The 16914-nt window shown below is 50.5% G+C and overlaps 2 protein-coding genes across 3 annotated transcripts in view; one reads left to right on the forward strand and one right to left on the reverse strand.

Moving 5' to 3' along the window:
* Positions 1-7643: 7643 nt before the first annotated feature.
* On the reverse strand, positions 7644-16319 carry TEX46 (testis expressed 46). Of its 2 annotated transcripts, none has more exons than XM_054691251.1 (2): positions 16234-16319; positions 7644-8559 (listed from the first exon to the last, which is right to left on the reverse strand). In XM_054691251.1, the coding sequence occupies exons 1-2, from the start codon at positions 16258-16260 to the stop codon at positions 8149-8151; spliced, it is 438 nt and encodes a 145-aa protein (XP_054547226.1). In that variant the 5' UTR covers positions 16261-16319; the 3' UTR covers positions 7644-8148. The 2 variants fall into 2 exon arrangements, with proteins under 2 accessions (XP_054547226.1, XP_054547225.1); XM_054691250.1 differs by lacking the exon at positions 16234-16319 and adding an exon at positions 10209-10496.
* KDM1A (lysine demethylase 1A) overlaps positions 15979-16914 on the forward strand; it is a 55392-nt gene continuing 54456 nt past the window's right edge. The window contains 3 exon segments of the mRNA XM_037498430.2: positions 15979-16093; positions 16096-16206; positions 16209-16321. Coding sequence (XP_037354327.1) covers positions 15979-16093; positions 16096-16206; positions 16209-16321 — 339 coding nt within the window.

Here is a 16914-nt window from a genome sequence, read left to right on the forward strand (position 1 = left end):
AGAAGGCCAGTCACAAACTGGGATAAAGTATTTGCAAAAGACACATCTGATAAAGGACCGTTACCCAAGACAACTCTTACAACTCAACAATAAGAAAACAAACAACCCAATTAAAAAGCAGTCCAAAAACCTCTACAGACACCTCCCCAAAGAAAACATACAGGTGGCAGGTAAGCATATGAAAAGAGGCTCCCCACCACCAGTCTTCAGGGAAATGCAAGTGCAAGTGCTTTGGGAAACCCAGGGATTTGAGCAAGAGAAATGTAGGCATCTATTCACAGAGACACTCACAATAGCCCCAATCTGGAAACAACCCAAGCCATCAACAGGTGAGTAATTTGTATAAACAAGTAGTGCTATATCCATACAATGGAAAGACTCTCAGCTATAAAAAGAAACAAAGTGTAGATACACACAAGGACATGGATGAATCTCAAAAGCATCACTCTGAGCAAAAGACAGATACAAAAGACTCTATTGTATGATTTATATGAAATTTTAGAACAGGCAAGACTAAACTATAGGGTAGAAAGTAGCTCATTGGCTACCTGGCCTAGGTGGGGGGAGGGACTAACTGGGAAGCAGGAGGAGGGAAGTTGGGGGCAAGGGAAATTGTCTCTATCTTGATTGTGGTGCTGGATTTAAGTATCTGTCAAAACCACTGAGCTGGACCCTGCTGATGTGTGGCTTTCAGGTAAATTACAGCTCAAAAAAAAAATCATTTTTAAAATACAAGCTCATTTATCTTAGACTCAACAGACACAAAAGAACTATGTCAACTTGCTGTTAATTTAAAGTTTCTGAAGCCGGTGTGCTCTGTTATCGCTGCTGCTTTTCACCCTGATCTAGCTATGAAAAAAACAGGAATTTACCCTTGAACCATGACAGGTTCTTGTCCCTCAAAGCCATAAAAAAAGAATTTGCAGACTTTTTTAGACAAATAAGCAGAGAGAAGCAAATTTTATTCAAGGAAGCAAGGAATGGTTTAAAGGAAAAATGCAAGGACTCCCAGGTGTGCAATATAATACAACTGGGAGGAGCAAAGAAGCCGATATGGGCCCAAGTCTGGGGGTATTTAAAGTTTTTTCTCTATTCTAAAATCCCCTCATCCTACTGTGTGATAGGCTCTCTCCCAGTGGCCACACTCCTCCCAGCAGATGCTCCCATTTTCCCAGGTCTTATCTTGGAGTTTCTCTTTTACCTCCCCTGTCCAAGGTCTCCTAAAATTTACTGTCCTTGGGCCTCCCTGGTGGCACAAGGGGGTAAGACTAAACACAACCTATGAAGCAATCCGCAGCCTCTGCAGCACGAGTTAGATCCCCCGCCAGGGAGCAACCCGCATGGCACAGCAGACCTCTCCCTACTCACCTGCTCCTCCTCTTAGCAGTGTACCTCGGTCAGTCTGCCTGTTCTGCTCCCTACTCTGTCTCTGGTGGATCCTCCCAACCCCCATGCCTCTGGCGTGTACCCCAGTTCTTGTATGCATAAATAAATAAATATTTTTTAAAAATTTACTGCCCCTAGGGCCTCCCCGGTGGCGCAGCGGTTGAGCGCTGGGTTGCGAAGCTGCCCGCGGCCTCTGCAGCGCCGGTTCAATCCCCGGCTGCTCCCCGGCCACCAGAGGAGGGTCCCACATGGCGCAGACCTCCCCTGCCGCCCGCTGCTCCCCTCAGCAGTGTACTTCGCTTCTGCCTGCTCTGCTCCTCGCTCTGGCTCTGGTGAATTCTCTCACCCTCCCGCGCTTCTGACTGTACCCAGTGCATGTATAAACAAGCAAACAAACAAACAAATAAATAAATAAATAAAACATGCCTCTATAAAAAAAAAAAAGAAAAAAATTTACTGCCCTTATTAGCTTTGAAATTTACTATCCTCATTAGCCCTCCTGGAATTTCTAAGCCTTTATCTCAGAAGCCTCTTTAACTCTCCCAAAGTCCCTGCCTGTGCTGTCCCTGAAGCTGCCATCTTTTTTTTTTTTTAATAATAAATTTTATTTTTATATTCCCCATACAATTGCAACCCCCCCATTCTGACCCCTATCCCTCCCCTCCCGCCCCTCACCCCCCAAAAAGTGTCTCTGGTTCATAGTTTTTTGTTGATTTTGATGTTCACTTTCTTATATTCATTTTCCTGGTCCCTTATTTAAGTTTTCTAGATTCCTGCTATGAGTGAGACCATCCGGTATTTTTCTTTTTCTTTCTGGCTTATTTCGCTGAGCATGATCCCTTCCAGCGCCATCCATGTTGCTGCAAATTGCATGTGTTTATCTTTTTTGAACGCTGAGTAATATTCCATGGTATATATGTACCACATCTTCTTGATCCAGTCATCTATTTTTGGGCATTTGGGCTGTTTCCAAAGCTTACTATTGTAAATAGTGCTGCAATAAACATAGGGGTGCAGGTGTTCTTTGGAATTGATGTTTCTGTGTCCTTTGGGTAAATACCTAGGAGTGGAATTGCTGGATCATATGGAAGCTCTATGTTTAGTAGGTCAAGAAATCTCCACACAGCTCTCCATAGTGGCTGGACCAGTTTGCACTCCCACCAACAGTGCAGGAGAGTTCCTTTTTCTCCACACCCTCGCCAACATTTGTTGTTGCTAGTTTTTTTAATATGTGCCATTCTCACTGGTGTAAGATGGTATCTCATGGTAGTTTTGATTTGCATTTCCCTGATTGCAAGTGATGTTGAACATTTTTTCATATGCCTGTTGGCCATTTGCATTTCCTCTTCAGAGAAGTTTCTTTTTAGCTCTTCTGCCCATTTTTTGACGGGATTATTTTCTTTGTTGTTGTTGAGTCTCATCAGCTCTTTGCAGATTTTTGTGATCAGTCCTTTATCATCAGTGTTGTATGCAAAAATGTTCTCCCAGTCGGTGGGGTTTCTCTTTGTTTTTGTTATTGTCTCTTTTGCTGTGCAGAAGCTCTTTAATTTGATGTAGTCCCAGCTGTTTATCTTTGCCTTCACTATCACTGTGAAGCTGCCATCTTAACCCTAACTTGCCCTGGCACTCATTTCTAAATGCCAACTCTGAATTTCTGTGCCTCACACATCCCCTCCCACCCTCCATGCCTAGCACCAAAAATCGGCTGTGTCTAGGGACCTGGGAGCTCCCTCTTCACTTTGCCAAAGCTTCAGTCTCTCTAATAAACACCCCTGCAACCTCAGGGTGGGCCCCTACAAGGTGGAAGAGGGAGGAGTGGGCTCCCGATCGAGTCCTGGGGTCACTGGGTCTTAAAAACGGGCTTGTAGGGGCCTCCCCTGGTGGCGCGCGGTTGAGCGCTGTGCCAAGAAGCCCGCGAAGCTGCCCGCAGCCTCTGCAGCGCCGGTTCGATTCCCCGGGGAGGGTCCCACATGGCGCGCAGACCTCTCCTGCCGCCCGCTGCTCCCCTCAGCAGTGTACTTCGGTCCTTCTGCCTGTTCTGCTCCCCGCTCTGGTTCTGGTGAATCCTCTCACCCTCCCGCGCTTCTGACTGTACCCAGTGCTTGAATGAATGAATGAATCAATCAAAAAAAAAAAAAGAAAACGGGCTTGTAGGTGTTGAGGCCCGGTGCATGGAACCCGGGGAACAGCCCGTGGCGGTCCAAGGGGTAGAAGTTGACGAGCCGCCCGTGCCGGGCCTCCAGCGCGAGGCGGCGTCGCGGAGCCGCAGGGCACCCGGGAACTCGGGGCACGCGCAGCTGGCAGCCGCGGGACGCAGCGGGCACCGGCGTCCCCCGCGGGGCCCGAACTGGCGCCGACGCCGCTCGCCCGCCGGCCCCGCGCGCGCCTCGGGGAAGGTCTCGCCGGCCAAGGTGAGGTAACCCGCGGCGGGGCGGGGCGGCGGGGCAGCGCTCGGCCTCCCGCAGGGCCCTCTCCGTGGCGGGCGGGAGCGCGTCGTAGGCGGCGCAGGCCCGAGGCACCCGGGCGGCCCGGCCCGGAGCAGGCGAGGCCCAGCGCGCCGGCGGCCCCAGCGCCGGCCCCTCCAGCTGCTGGATTGAGCTGGCGGAATCCACAGCCGGTCCTGCAGCGGGTGACCACACGGTGGCAGCAGAAGCCCACGTGAGAATCCGGCCCAGCCTGCGCCTCCTCGGAAGGCTCTTGCACTCTCAAGTGGGCAGGTAGGAGATGGGGCTGGCAAGGAAAGAAAACCTGCTCAGGCCCCAGGGGCCTTGCTTTCGGGGCCGAGGGCACCTGGAGAACCTGGGAGATGGAAAACGTGTGGAATCATTTCTGCTTAGGAAAAGGGAACCGACTCTGGAGACCACCAGCTATCTCATTGCAGGGAACCCGGGTTGAGCTTCCAGGGCCTTCAGCAGAATCCAAATGACTTTTCCAAGGTCCATCCCCTGGGCTAGGGGCTCACAACACTTAAGCCTGCCCAACAGGTAGAAGTCACCAGGGCCAATGCCGGTGGGCAATGCTTGAGGAGTCGCCAGAGGCGAAGGGAGATCTGGAGACTCAGCCCTGAGTCATCTGGCCTGGAGGCGGCGCCACAGCTAAGGACAGGGCCCAGGGCTCAGGAGGAGTGGTGCGGAGCCACTCCACTTGCTCCTGTGGCAGACACGCGGGCTTCTTGTCTTGGCCGAATGTGTTCACTCCAAGCCGCAGGGGATACTGGCCCGCGTGGCCACCTCTTCTGGCTGGCCAGCAGATACTCCAGAGCTGTGCGGTGTCCAGCATCACCTGAGCAAATGCATGGTGACGCCTTTCTCAGCGCGGGAAGCTTGGCCATCCCCACAGTCATTCCATCAGGACAGCCGCACTGTTGGGCGTCTGGGTTCTGCCTCTCTATGGCAGGGAATCCTGCATGAAATGGTGAGAACCACGACCTTCATTCTCAGGAATGCCTTGTCAGTGGCACCAGAGGCTGGGGCCATTGGCTGTGCCCACATCCACGGTCATGTGAAAAATCATATGCAGGTGACGTGTCCAAAAAGAAAGCAAGGAAGGCCCCATACCCACAGCATGAATCCTGGGACTCAAAGGGGACTGGCTAATGTGCTTCCAGAGGCCTCAGCACCATCCATGTGGGAGATGGAAACTTGGTTGTGGAGGCCCAAGACTCAGCAGGCAGGACTGTGGCCACCAAGGGTCAATACCCTCACCATTGTCAGAGAGCGAGACACCCATGAGGTGCCCACAGCTGGGAAGGGTATGGTGACAGGTTCATGCCCTGGGCCCCAGCCTGGGTAGCTGCCAGAGGCAGTTCAGTCTGTTCGAGTCTGTAAGAGGAGGCAAGACCTTCTGTCCCCCTCCACTCTGGTCCGTTTCCTGAGTTTGGTTGGTGTGTTCTTGCTAGGTCAGCTGGGACCTGTCATGTCCCCTGAATGAGCCAGATAATCGCTCCTTTTTCCAGAGCGATGACCCTATCGGAACCCAGGGCTCATCACACTGCCTGGCATAGCGCGTGGACCCTTCCCCTCCTCGGTGACTGCACAGGATGACAAGGGAGTGGCAGGTGCTCCTGGGCTTGGTCATACCAAGGCGCAATTGTATCTGCCACCTGCAGGTGGCAAGTTTGGAAGAGCAAGCAAATCCCATGTGGGCATGACACGAAGCTGGGAGAAGTGGCTGTAAACTGGGTTTCCTCATCACAGAGCACCCTGCCAGAAATACACGTATCAGGAACATGAGCACACCCAGAAGTGAGTGTCCCGGTGCTCCCCACATGCCATAAGAGAGCGTCCTATAGCATGTCTGTAGCTGTCAGAACCCCCTACATACCATTTGCCAAGTGTGAACTGGTCCAATCTCCAGATCATGGTGCCCCATCTGGAGCAACTTTGAGCCACAGGTCAACATTTCGCTGGCAAGTAACACTCTGGGTGGGGTGTGGGGGGCATCAGTGACTTCCTGGCAGGGCCACCTCACTTCTCCATGGTTTTTCTATTGTAGGCCCAGGATCTAGGGCCCCAGAGTGGGTGCGATGGTCACGTGGTCTTGATCAGCTCTTTCCCATCAGCTGCTGTCTCCTCAAGACGCAGGGCCTAATTGTGAGCTCACTAATGTGTCACAGCCAGATCAGCTTTGTGACTGAATTGCTGTAACTGCTTCTACAGCAGGGGTCACCCCATGGTTATCCTCCCAATGGTACGGTTCTGGAGGGTCCTATGGCTTGGCCATACAGACCATTGACTGTGAAGTTGTATAAGAGGCTGTTTACAAAGGTGTGTGCAGTTATAGGGACCCTGCAGGATGGTGCAGTCACCCTAGGCTGGTAACTGGGGGGACTTGCTACTGCCCACGGGCCCAAAGGGAACCTGGAAGGAGAGAGTTGTATAGAAAGGCACTCCTGGAGAGGGTCCCTTCTGTGAAGGCATCCAACCAGCTACACAACCCCCAGGGGGGAGCTGGGGAAATAACTACCTCAACCTCCACGTCCCCTCTGGCCTTCTGCCAGAGGGTTAGCCCACTGGCCAAGTCCAACTGGGAGCCACAGGGCAAAGGAAGCTGATGATGCAGGCCCTGTAGATTGGCCCCTGGCAGAAAAGATGGGAGAAGACAGGAGAAGGATGCAAATGGGCCTGGGGGGTGATTAGAAGATATTCAACCCACAGGGAGGGTGGTGGGTTTTGATAGGGAAGTCGGGGGGATTCGCTCCCTGAGGGAATCATGTGAGCACAGACCTGGGGAGGTGTAGTGATTCATCTAATCCTCACAGTTGAGGAGGTGGGTGTTGGTACAGTCCCCATTTTACAGCTGAGGAAACGGAGGCACCGTAAGAATAAACAACTTAGAGTTGTCAGGATCACACAGCTGGAGTTGACAGAGTCGGGATTTCAAGCCAGGCAGTTTTGCTCCAGAAATCCTGATCTTAAACAATATGACAAAGGACCGAGGGCATCAAATGAGGAGGCAGAGAGAATGCCAGGACATTTAAGATGGTGATTAGCCGTCACAGAGGTTATTTATTGAGCACTGACTGTAGCCTAGTCACTGGGTTCACTGGGGTGGGGAGGATAGACAGATGAACTAGAGACTCTGCTTGTCCTCAAAGAGCTCGTCATCTATTGGGATGGTGGGGAGAGAATATAAAAATGTGTACAAATCAAATCCCAGCTGATTGTGATACACTCCACAGTAGAAGACCCAAATGGGGTCTCCCCTAGGCGAGGGGGGCCCCACTAACCCAGTAGGGGTTTGTATGATGAGCCCACCCTGACCTAGGAGAGTGGGCACTCAGGCTGGAGGTGCATTATCGCTGCGGGGAGGGAAGCAGGGAAGCGCTGGAACGGCAGAAAGTGGGAGATCAAGGATTGAGAGGAAGAAACCCTGTGAGCCAAGAAGATGCACTCGGGGGTGGCCAGTCACCCAGTTTAGGATGCAGAAGACTTGTGGGGAGTGAGAGGGCCTTAGGCAAGTCATGAAGTCACGCTGGATCCCACGGCGCAGCAGTGATTTCCTTGCCCATCCTCCTTGTGGAGAAAAGTCCCAGCTCGGTGTGAGCCTGTCTCTCAGACTAACACTCGCTAATCTCTCTTTAAACCCAAAACTCACAAGGGCCACCGGCTCTGGTTGGGACTCACCAACCTCATTGGGTCTTCACTATCTTGACTCTTCTATTCCATGTCAGGCAGATGATACTGTGTTTTAACTTACAGAGAAATTATTTCCTTTTATATTATTTCTCTTACAGAGTTATGAATTTATTTAAAGAATAAATACATTTATTGAAGGGAAAAATAGTCAAATGTAAAGGAGCAATGTGGACTTAAACATTCAGGTGGTTCACGACTCTAGCAAAAACCACAGGAGTACGGTCATGACTGGTGTTTAGGAAACTCTGGCAGTATCCTAAGGCAGAAAGCATGCGGGAGGGGGAAAGGTTGATTGGGGATCAGCCCACACTAAGAAGCGGGGTGGGATCCACCAGCCACGGCGAGAACACGTTGGCACATGAGCACGCCGAGCCCTGGCGGGGCTTGCTCCACCTGTCAGCGGGGGGTGAGGGTGGGTGGCAGGAGAGGTCCCTGGATCAGGGGCAAAGGTGCTCGACTGAGAGGCAGGGCAGGGATCTAGAGCCCGTGGTACCTGGCTGACCTGGTGAGGACAGAGGCGACCTTTCAGCCTGCCATCTTCCTCTCTGGTGTGATGTAATAAGAAAAATCAATAGTCTCTAATTGGGTTTTACTGAGTAAAGGGAACATCAGAAGAGGCCTCTCCTCAGGGGGAAGTAGACGTGCACTCAGAGGAACAGGAGAAAATGGACTCGTGCCTCCGCAGACTGTATTTCTTCAGGGGGTAAGTCCGATGTCGGCTTGACCCCTTGGAGTGATTCATCCTATTCCACATGATGAACATCTGATTTTCTAAGACCTTCAGCTTCATTTCGCTGAACACAAGCCTTTCGAGGATCTTGTCCTGGAGGGCAAAACAGGCATGCAGCCTCTCAATCTCCTTGGCGTTCATGACCTTGCCGTTGGCTTTGGCTTTGCTTTCAGCTTTGTCTTTGTCTTTGTCTTTGTCTTTGTCTTTGTCTTTGTCGTTGTCGTTGTCTTTGTCTTCAGCTTTGTCTTCGGCTTTGCACTCGGCTTGGGGTTGGGCTTCAGGAGGTTTTGGTTTCTCTGCCTCTTCCTAAGTGTCACACCACCCACAAAAAGAGGAAAACTGGTTAATAAGGAGATCCTTTTCCAGGTCAGTGATTTATAAGTGCCATCTTAATTGATTCCAATAAGCAGTCTGCGAGGTGGGCTTCTTTGCCTCATCTTGGGGATGTGAGAATTGGGGCCCAGGGAGGAAAGGTCCTTTCTTAGCCCAAGCCTGTAGGACAGCCCCCAAACTGCCAGGACCCACAATTGCCATTGGTTTATAGGAATCAAGGAAATGGCCTGCACCCATGGGGGACATAGACCCTTAATCCAATAGACCCTTAATCCGGTGCCCAGACCCTGCACCCTCCCGCGCTTCTGACTGTACCCAGTGCTTGTATAAATAAATAAATAAATCTTCTAAATAAATAAACAAGAATTTTATATAAAAGATGTCATAACCTAGGTATATTTCCGTTGACCCATTTATCTATTTTAGAGATAAAACTATCATGTCCCTCTCTGAGCCATTTCAGGCCTTGGGAAATCACCCACTACCATGTTTCAGTGGCTTCAATCATACTCCTCTCTATAATCCTCATCCGCCCCTCCCCCAGCTATTAAGGTTGCTTTTTCTTTGGGGATTCAGCTACAAACTGCTGGACCATTTAAAGCCATTTAAAAATTATATTTTTTGGGGACTCCTTGGTGGCATGGACAGTTGAGCGCAGCACTGCGAAGCTATCCTCAGCCTCTGCAGTGTGAGTTCGATCCCGGCCAGCTTGGGAGAATCCCACACAGCATGGCAGACCTCTCCTGTCTCACCCGCTGCTACCCTCAGCAGTGTATTTCGGTAGATCCGCCTGTTCTGCTCCCCACTCTGTCTCTGGTGAATCCTTTCACCACCCCCACACACCTCTGGACTGTATCCCGGTTCTTGTATGCATGAATAAACAAATCTTAAAAAAAATAAAAATTATATTATTCAAGACATGCCAAAAATATGTTTTTAAGAATTTTATATAGGGCCTCCCCTGGTGGCGCAGCGGTTGAGCACTGGGCTGTGAAGCTGTCCACAGCTTCTGCAGCGCCGGTTCTATCCCTGGCCACCAGGCGAGGGTCCCACAGACCTCTCTTGCCGCACCCGCTGCTCCCCTCAGCAGTGTACTTCGTGAGTCTGCCTGTTCTGCTCCCGCTCTGGCTCTGGTGAATTCTCTCACCCTCCCGCGCTTCTGACTGTACCCAGTGCTTGTATAAATAAATAAATAAATCTTCTAAATAAATAAACAAGAATTTTATATAAAAGATGTCATAACCTAGGTATATTTCCGTTGACCCATTTATCTATTTTAGAGATAAAACTATCATGAGGCATCCATCTTTGGTTCATCCATTTTAATTTTTTTCCACTTTAAAGTGGTAAACGTGACTATTGTCAAAGCATGTTGACTTCAGCCACGCCTGGGATGGTCCCTATTTTATACTCCAGGCAAATGAAAGCTCGACTGTAAAGCTGTGAAGTAAGTGTTTTGTCCTCCATCACCCAAGAGGAAGCCTGAGATCAGCGACTTAGAGTAGAGATCTGATTCGTCAGTCTTGCCCCATTATCCAGTTACCTTCCCTGTCCCCCTGCCCCTCCACCTACCTATAAATACCCTATTACCTTCAGCAGAAGCTAAGGCCCCTCTTGCTCACCTGTTGGGGCTCTGGGGGGGTGGGCCTGAATTCATGCTTGACCAGCCAGTTGCTAAGCAACAGCAGAAGGAATAGAATGGCAATCAAGAGTGGTTTATAGTTGACCAGTTCAGCCAACAATGCTCCTATGGTGCCTGAGGAAGCAAGCATCCCATGGAGATGCCTAAAAAGGGACATTAGTTCCCCCAGTTTTACAGTTTAGAGGCACACGGGCCCCCAAACCCAGCCTTGGTCCCCACTTGGGATGGTTGCCCTCCATGATAGGAGCCATGGCTGCCCACTGCCCTGAGTCATAACCGGGCCCCCTCCCCTCCGCTGACGCATAACAATAATGTTAACTGTCCCTGTGTCTGAAGCAGGCAGACCTTTGACAAGCAGTTTGCAAGCATCATCTCATGACATCCTCAATAGCCAGGTCATATAGGCCTTCGTGCTACCTTACTCATCCAACATGCTGGGCCTTGCCACTGGAAACAAATGGCCAGCAATAAAAGGCCCCTACCCTCACAGCAAAGGAGACCACAAAGAAAATAATCCAAAATGGGAGAATAAGGCCAAAAAGATTACTGCAGGTTCACAGCCAGACTACAGTATAGTCTAATTTGTCTATTTATCACTCATCTGATGCTTTAGGGGAAGGTAACTTTGATTTACTGTTTATATTTATTAGGGTCCCAGATCTGTAAAGTCAGATGTTAAGGTTTTAAAAATGGATAATTGCCCCAGCAATTCTACTAATGGATCTACATCCAAAAGATGGAAAGCAGGGACCCAAAGAGGTTAACTATACAACCATGTTCATAGCAGCATTATTTGCAATAGCCAAAAGGTGGAAGCAACCCTAAAGTCCATCAATGGATGAATGCATAAACATGGATACAGATGTACAATGGAACAATATCCAGTTTCCCCCTGTCCAGTGACCATATATTAGTTTCTCACATTCTCATTTGAAGCAGGTTTGGTTTCTCTCCATAAGAAGTTAATAAATCTTTGACATCTGCTCACTATTTTCTATGAGTTCTTTGTGCTGAAATGTTTATTTAATGACTGATATTCCAGTATATTCAATTAGTCTTCACTTTTTGGGTCTTTAGTTTAGTTCTTCTTTACTGTTGTATATAACCCAAAGTAAATAGTGAGAAAGTTAAAATTTTAGATGCGTAAATATTTCCCTACAATGTCTTCCTGAAAGTGGAATTGCTCGGTCAAAGGATACACTTTTAAATCTTATTTTAAGTTTTATCAAATTTTAAAAATACAAACAAGTCAGAGCTGCAGGGTTTAAAACAAATAAAATTTAACCTTCTATCTCATTCCCACCTTTAAGTTCCAAGACTCAGAGACAACCAAGTCCAACTTTTTAGATTTTTTTTTCTGGCATTTATCTGGATATATCTAAACAGTTTGCTTACACTGCTATTTCTAGATTTCTTTTTTAAAGATTTATTTATTTATGCACACAAGAACTGGGGTACGGGCCAGAGTTATGGGGAGGTGAGAGGATTCACCAGAGACAGAGTGGGGAACAGAACAGGCAGCTTGACTGAAATACACTGCTGAGGGGAGCAGGAGAGGTCTGCTCTGCCATGTGGGTAGCTCCCTGGCCAGGGATCAAACTCGTGCTGCAGTGGCTGCTGAAAGCTTCATAGGTTGCGTCTTAAGCCCTTACGCCACCAGGGAGGCCCCTATTTCTAGATTTCTTCATTTTGACATTATATATTATCTTTTTATGAAGGAAGAGGAGGATATAGCTCATCCCTCTGCACACCAACACCCTACCCTCCATCCCTGCTTCTGTAAATGCTTCTTATTCCTCTCCTTTATGCTGTCTCTGTTTTCCATTCTCTCAATATAATTCTGTCACTTTGGTTAAAACAATATTCATTGCTTCTGTTATTATAGCTGTGCCAATGTTGTTCATAGCTGAGCCTTACCTTGTACTATAATTAGTGCTTTTACAGCTTCTAGTTTTCCTGACCTTAATCGCCTCTTTCCTTTTGCGTAGTTAAAAAAAAAAAAAGTTGGACTTCATTGAAGTACAGTGATGGAAAATAAGATAAACCTGTTTCATATGTAGAGTTCATTGAGTTTTGACTAAGGAATGCACCACCCCAATCAAGATATAAAACATTTCCATCACCCCCAAGCAAGTTCTCTATGACTCTTTTGCAAACACTTCCACCTCATACCAGGCAACCACTGATCGTGAAAAGGTGCAAACCTGGGGAATGTTGCAGTTTGTGGGTCCTCACCCGTGCTTACAATTGCAAGACAATCTCAAATGCAAAGTGTAACAACAGGGTTTATCTATAAGAGGGAAATTAGAGATAAAAAAAAAAAAGGAAATGTGACAGTGTACTGTAAAAAGGGGAGGTTCCATGTTCCCTGCCCCACTTAAAGAAGGGTGGAGCTGAGTTACTAGGGGAACACTAGAAAAAGGACTTGGGAGAGAAGATTTGGAGGAGGCATGTGGAGCTGACAGACATGTGAAGAAGAAACTGCACATTCTTGCAGCCTTGGACTTGCGCCAGGGACTTAGGGGACATGGAAGAAGACACTTGGAAGAGACGTGCGTGAGAGACCTGGGGAGAGGCTGACAATGGCAGCCTTTACCTTGATTTGTACTTTGACTTTGCCCCTTTCATCCTTGACTTGCCTGGCCCCTTCTGCCCCTTTTCTATGATTCCCTGCCAGAAGGTACCTTAGACTTGTGGCAAGCTTTTGGGCCAACCCCATTGGGCAGGGCATTTACCCATAAGGGGATGGGTAATTTGGGGTATTTTATTGGGAAACTATCATCCTTTCTTCTTTTCTCTCGCTATGCAATTACACTGTTAAAGTTCTTTTCTATTAAAGATCTTACATGCTACAAATATGCTTTGTCAGGCCCTGGTGGCGCAAGGGGTTGAGTCTCAGCCCTAGCAAGCTATCTGCAGCCACTGCAGCACGAGTTCGATCCCCGGCCAGGAAGCTGACTCACATGGCACAGCAGACCTCTCCTGACTGTCCCGCTGCTCCCCTCAGCAGTGTATTTCAGTAGATCTGTGTGTTCTGCTCCCCGCTCTGTCTCTGGGGAATCCTCTTACCACCCCACCCTCACCTCTGGCCTACATCCTAGCTCTTGTATGCATTAATAAGTAAATCTTTAAAAAAATTAAAAAGTAGCTTTAAAAAAAATAAAGAATATGCTGTCTTTATGCAGCAGATGGCAGAACCCATTTAAAGTATGGAGGTTTGGGGGCACATGCTAACAGAAAGAGTTCCTAAGGCCACAAATGGCTTTCCATCCCACTCCAGATAGTGTCCACAGTGTCCAATGGTCCAAATCAAAAGCTGCTCATGAAGGATGGTGGTATCCCTCTGATGAGAGCCTAGAGATGGTGGCACATCAGTGAGTGGTAGATCCAGACCCAAGTCATGGTGACAGCTGGAGGTGATCCCAAGTGGCACTGCTGAGGCAGTGATCAGAAGGCCAGACCAGGCTGTGTCAAGAGATTACAGCAACAGGAAACAGCTCTAGAGGTAGTGTGGGCACAGGCCAGTAGTGCTGGTTAGCATGTGGTGCCGAGGATCAGGTAGTAGTGGACAGCTCTTGGAGATAGTGGACACAGGCCAGTGGCAGCAGTCAGGACATGGTACTGGTTGTGTGGGAGCCAGGAGCAGCAATTGATGCTAAGCAATGAGAGGGAGATCTGAAGCCAAGTGCTTTCCAGGTGAGAGTGTCTGAATCCATCTGCTCCCTGCCTTTTATTGTTTTCAGAGTCCCTTGGCTCCTCCCCTTGCTCCCTTCAGAGGTGAGGCTTTCAAAACCCTGTTGGCCCTGGTACAGGTTAAAACCTGATTGGCATGTTTTCAAAACTGGCCCAGGTTTCAAAATGCAAACTCCACTGCCAGGTGAAACCCAGCTGCACCAGGGTCAATGTCTCCACTGCACCACTGAAACAAAGAGCCATCAAACTCATTTCACATTTGGATTCTATCACTAGAGGCTGATTTTACCATTTCTTGAACTTCATGTAAGTGGAATCATTTTTTCAAATTACACTTTGAAAAGATGTTGCCAGAAATGCTGGGTCCTGCTGCCTGTCACTACCAAAGAGCTAATAAGCAGAGACAGAAATTGAATTTGCAAGCGTTTCTACTTAGACAGCAGGCCAGCGATCTGAGAATGGTGGGCGTATCACCCTGAAGAAACTGTTGTGCAATGGCCATTGATCTGAAAGAACAGTGGGCATAGTGCCCTGTAAAAACCGTTCTGCCATATCATCTCAAGCTGGCCTTTTTTATAATGAATTGCATAAAGACAGTCATAAGCAAACAGCCCATCAAAATAGCCCATCACAGTTGATGTTTCTGGTATTCCTCACATTCAGCCCCAAAACTTGGTATCAGCCTCTGGGTTAACTTGATTCTGGTACACCTGATGGTGTCAGTGTCCAGCATGGCTTTGGGCATCATTAGGGCAGGAATCTCATTTTATTTTAAAGGTTTATTTATTTATGCATACAAGAACTGGGGTACAGGCCAGAGATGTGGAGGGTGAGAGGATTCACCAGACAGAGCGGGGAACAGAACAGGCAGACTGACTGAAATACACTGCTGAGGGGAGCAGTGGGCACAACAGGAGAGTCTGCTGGGCCTTGTGGGTTGCTCCCTGGCCGGCCAGGGATCGGACTGGTGCTGCAGAGGCTGTGTATTGCTTCATAGTGCGGTGCTTAATTGCTTGCGCCACCTGGGAGGCCCAGGAATCTCATTTTAAAGCAAGAGTTTTAAAGAACACAGATCATTAGTCATCCAGTGTGCACTGCAGCCTATGCTAGGTGTGTGGGTGCAGATTCTGTACTCCAGTAGGTGTGGTGCCCTCCCCTTTCTCCCTAACGCCCTATCAGATACATGTAAGAAACCAAGTATATTTCTGTATAATGAGTGGAAATAAGCTTGCAAAGCACAAAACCTGTCCCAGTCTTGGGTCAGTGAAGAATCCCTAAAAGAATAAACCACAGTATTTCTACCTGGAGTAGAAAGAGATGTGGGAGCACAGCAAGTGGGAGGAGGTGCTGGTGAGGAAGTGCAGGTGAGGAAGTGCCAACAGGGGCAAAGGGTCCTGATTATAAGAAGAGCAGGCACAAAGCCCTGGAGGCAAGAGCAATCCTGTTCAACTCAAACTTGGACTTCCTAACGTCTGTTCATTACACTGAAACTCGCTTGCTCTCCAAAATCTCCCCAGTCCAAGACCATTATGAATACATTGACCAGTTACATTCCAGTGCTTCCCCCTCACTAGACCTCACACGCTTTGAAAGTAAGAAATTAATCATTAAACCCTTGCCACGCAGTCAGCATTAACAAAGATGGGGTGAACTGACGAACGAGCAGGTGAACGGATGAGGGAGGGCACGCAGGCATTCGCCGGAGCAAAGGGCTGCACGCGGAGGTGCGGTCTGGCCCAGCCGCCCTAAAACCTGCAAGGTGCAGTGGTCCGCGCCAAAGGTCTAGGGGGCGCTCTAGGAAGCACCGCCTTCTGGGCCAGCGCGCCGCTCTAGCCGCCGGGACGCCGCTCTATGGCAGCGGGGGTGGGCGGGGGCCCCGGGCGTCGGGGCCCTTTTTGTCCGGACGCCGCGGGAGCGCGCTCGGCGCGTGCGCACGCGGCGGCGGTTGGCTGCGCGCGGACCGTGTGAAGTGAGGCGAGGCGAGGCGAGGCGGCCCCGGCCCCACGGAGCGACTGACCGAGCGGCCCCTGCGGCCGGCGGCGGCCAGGAGGCCCGAGATGTTGTCTGGGAAGAAGGCGGCGGCGGCCGCCGCTGCGGCGGCCGCGGCCGGGACGGAGGCCGGCCCCGGGGCGGCGGGCGGCGCGGAGAACGGCTCTGAGGTGGCCGCGCCGCCCGCGGCCTGGCGGGCCCCGCCGAGGCGGGGCCGGGGGCGGCCGGGGAGCGCACGCCGCGCAAGAAGGAGCCGCCGCGGGCCTCGCCTCCGGGGGGCCTGGCCGAGCCCCCGGGTCCGCCGGCGCGCAGGCCGGGCCTACCGTGCTGCCGGGATCGGCGACCCCCATGGAGACGGGAATCGCGGAGACGCCGGAGGGGCGAAGGACCAGCCGGCGCAAGCGGGCGAAGGTGAGGGCCGAACGCCCGCGACCCCTGCGCGGCCGCCTCCCCGCGGTTGCCCGCCCCGTGACCTGCCGCCCCCGGGCCCCCGGCCCGAGCCCCCTCCGGCCCGGGCCGGTCCGCGGGGGGCGCCCCTCCCCCCAGCTGGACGGCCGGGGGCGCGGGGAGGGGCTCCCCGGGCGCAGCGAGGTCTTTGTGTGCTGGACCCGACCGTCCTGGGAACGCGAACGACTGGGGGGGGCGGAGGGGGGTGTTTTGCTCCTTTCATCTCTTGCACCTTTTCGTTCTCTTAACTGGGGAAAAAAATGGCTCCCTGACCTGGAGCTGCGGGGGGCGGCGAGGGAGACGCCGCCTGCGCGGCCGCGGGGTGTCCCCGGAGCCCAGCTGGGAGCGGCGCGGGGCGGTGGGTGATGCTGAAGAAACTGCCTTGACCTTGGTGACCGACGGGCAGGGAACATCTTTTTTCAGCCTTTGCTGTGTGCTGGGAGTTTGCTTTTTTCTCTCCTTTTAGCCTCTCAACGGAGATTTTTTTGGGGGGGGGGGAACCTAGATTTTTTTTTTTTTTTTTTTTTTTTACCGAAAAAGAAGGTAATGTTAGTCAA

This window comes from Talpa occidentalis, unplaced genomic scaffold (genome assembly GCF_014898055.3).
Source record: "Talpa occidentalis isolate TD23 unplaced genomic scaffold, MPIMG_talOcc4v2.1 talOcc4.9, whole genome shotgun sequence".
Classification (NCBI taxonomy): Eukaryota; Metazoa; Chordata; class Mammalia; order Eulipotyphla; family Talpidae; genus Talpa; species Talpa occidentalis.

Bases quoted from the DNA above. Each gene is read 5' to 3' on its own strand.
- TEX46 (XM_054691250.1), bottom strand. From the start codon at position 10,385: ATGTCCCTTTTTAGGCATCTCCATGGGATGCTTGCTTCCTCAGGCACC. The intron at 8,560-10,208 runs GTGAGCAAGAGG...TGTGACACTTAG, and splicing joins CCCCCCCAGAGCCCCAACAG to GAAGAGGCAGAGAAACCAAA.